The sequence below is a fragment of the Gadus macrocephalus genome, chromosome 1 (assembly GCF_031168955.1).
Source record: "Gadus macrocephalus chromosome 1, ASM3116895v1".
In the NCBI taxonomy this organism is placed as follows: Eukaryota; Metazoa; Chordata; class Actinopteri; order Gadiformes; family Gadidae; genus Gadus; species Gadus macrocephalus.
In genome coordinates, this window is record NC_082382.1 from 3,976,992 (window position 1) to 3,979,491 (window position 2,500).

Below are 2,500 nucleotides of genomic sequence, written 5' to 3' on the forward strand. Positions count from 1 at the left end.
AACTAACAGAAAACTGAATTCAATAAAAAAAAACCTCTACTCTCCCTTGGATCTGGCTGTAGGAGTTCAACGGACCAGAGCAGGAACAAACCAAAAGAAACCAAAAGAGAAAAAGACAACTGTGACCCGGTCGTCGTGAGAACAGAGAACGGTTTGACCGAAGGAGACGCAGGATGGCCAACTCGGGGCTCCAGCTACTGGGCTACTTCTTGGCGCTGGGCGGATGGATAGGGATCATCTCCACCACGGTGCTGCCCCAGTGGAAGCAGTCGTCGTATGCAGGCGACGCCATCATCACGGCCGTGGGGCTGTACGAGGGGTTGTGGATGAGCTGTGCCTCCCAGAGCACGGGGCAGGTGCAGTGCAAGATCTTCGACTCCATGCTCTCCCTGGACAGTGAGTACGCGGCTATCTGGCCCCTTCACCTCCCCTTATGCTCAGGCACATTTGTGTTGCGTTTCTGCTGACTTTGTTTCCGATACCCGAAGATGCTGGAGTTGTGGGATGTTTGAATGGGGAGTGTGTGACATGTGTTGTTTATTTTTAATTCTGGTGGAGAATGCACTTTTTGGGGTTTATTGTCATTCCTTTGCTTTAATGGACGTGAAAAACGATCTTGATCCCGAACCAATGACGTAGTTCTTATAATTGTGCGATCCATGTACTGTTGGCCAATTACCAAAAAGCTCTTAATTACTTACAACTGAAAATATGGAAACATTTTCAACCAAATTGTTGCTATTGTTAGACACAGTATATACATCCCATCGTTTTTAAAGTCCCAAAACAAGTGAGATGGAAAAAGATGTATTACTTGGAAAGATCAAAAGTTCAGAGGCATAAATCTTGTTAAAAATGCTGCTGCTACTGCTGCTGTGTAGAGGTTTAATGAAATTCCTCCTTGAGAAGTGGTAAACATCTTCACATTAGCTGTGAGTTAGAGGGGCCGTTGGCTGCGTGGGGGGCTGTCGGGGGGATATCGGGGTGTTGGTGGCTGGCGATAGCCAGGAATGTGGGGTTCTGACATAAATTAGCTCTGAATATGAGCTTGCTGTCATCTCCAATCTGAGAGCGCGGCCTACTGACTCATAATTAATGACACACAGATTATATGAATCCCCCCCAACCAACATTCGCCTAAATCATCTGATTAGGGCTCTCTGATGCAAAGCTACAGGGGGCGGGATCGCCCCAAAGTCCTCTTCAGAGCACCAATGGCAAAGCCCACACCGCTTATTATTACCATTTTGAATCATCTTTAATCTTGATGTTGCTCCACTCTGCGGATGTGTAGTAATATAAATGAATGTAATCCTCCTCTTGCATACTACTTCCCCCTTCTGGTACAACACACAGAAGGCCCTGGGAGAAGCCTGTGGCCCTTCTGGGTGACTCACTCATACCGTATCAAACATTTTCTGTAGCATGGCCGTGCAAGAGGGGGCATCGCTCCGCTCGGACATCTCCTGTTTTTTCACTGGTTACGGCCAAATGAACGGCGTATTGTCCTGATGAATAGGGGTTGTTTGGAGAAGAAAAGGCCAGTGTTGAGCCAAACACCAAGAGATATTCCCAGAATGCGCTCTGTCTTCCCCACACACGTACATTGTTCCCTTGGTCCGAGCCCCCCAGTGTGTGCACATATTAGCACTCCGCTCAAACACAGAGGGTTTTTCCTAGAACACCCCCACCACCACCACCGCCACTACGAGGGACAATTCATCAACGTGTGACAATCCATCACAGGCCATCCATGGTGTTCTTAGCTATAACCTTTTACAATAACCTATTCTTAATCTTGCTCTGACAAAATGGATGTGATTTGGGCATAAAGGGTAACGTACCTGGTAACGTTGGCGTACGTGGTCTGATGGGTTAGGGTCAGGGTGTTCAAAGGAGCACTGTGTAAAATAATCGTATGTTGTTGGGTTAGGGTTCAAATGATAGCCCATATGGTGAGTAAATAAAATATAATTAAAGAAAATGGCTAGAAATGTAGCAATTTAACTTATCGAGGCTAATGGTTGGGTTAACCAGGCTTGTAGGCCTGAATAGCTAACATTAGAGTTCAGTAACTAATGGTACCAGCTAAATATAGTGTCAGTGTTTGTATTATATTAAGTATGAGGCTAGTATTTTACTAGAATAAGGATTGAATGTATAAAAGTTTCATACAAATATATAAGTATACAAATAAAAAACGTTTTAGTACATTTTATAATTTCTTATATGTTGTTTTGTCTTCAATGTTTTTTTTCTATTCATTCTCTTGCTCAATTACCTAGATTCCTGATATTATTAATAGTGAACATAATGAACGTCATTTCCTGTCTGGTAATATGACTTCCTGCCAGCAAGGTTGGCAAATCTTTCTGGCAAGAAGGTCTATTTAAATTACTCAAAGCACTGCTTGACACCCTCCAAACCACCATATCCATTAAAATTAAGAGAAAATAGTTTTTATCTCAATGGCGACCCCAAATAGCTATAACAAGCTAAT

General features: G+C 43.7%; 1 protein-coding gene across 2 annotated transcripts in view; it reads left to right on the forward strand.

Moving 5' to 3' along the window:
• The window catches only part of cldn19 (claudin 19), a 15,442-nt gene that overhangs the window by 503 nt on the left and 12,439 nt on the right, over positions 1-2,500 (forward strand). For both annotated transcript variants that reach the window (XM_060063275.1, XM_060063282.1), the window contains exon 1: positions 1-396. This exon is cut by the window's left edge and continues 503 nt beyond it. In XM_060063275.1, the coding sequence (XP_059919258.1) occupies positions 174-396 (223 nt within the window). In that variant the 5' untranslated portion in view covers positions 1-173. The remainder of the gene's footprint in view (positions 397-2,500) is intronic.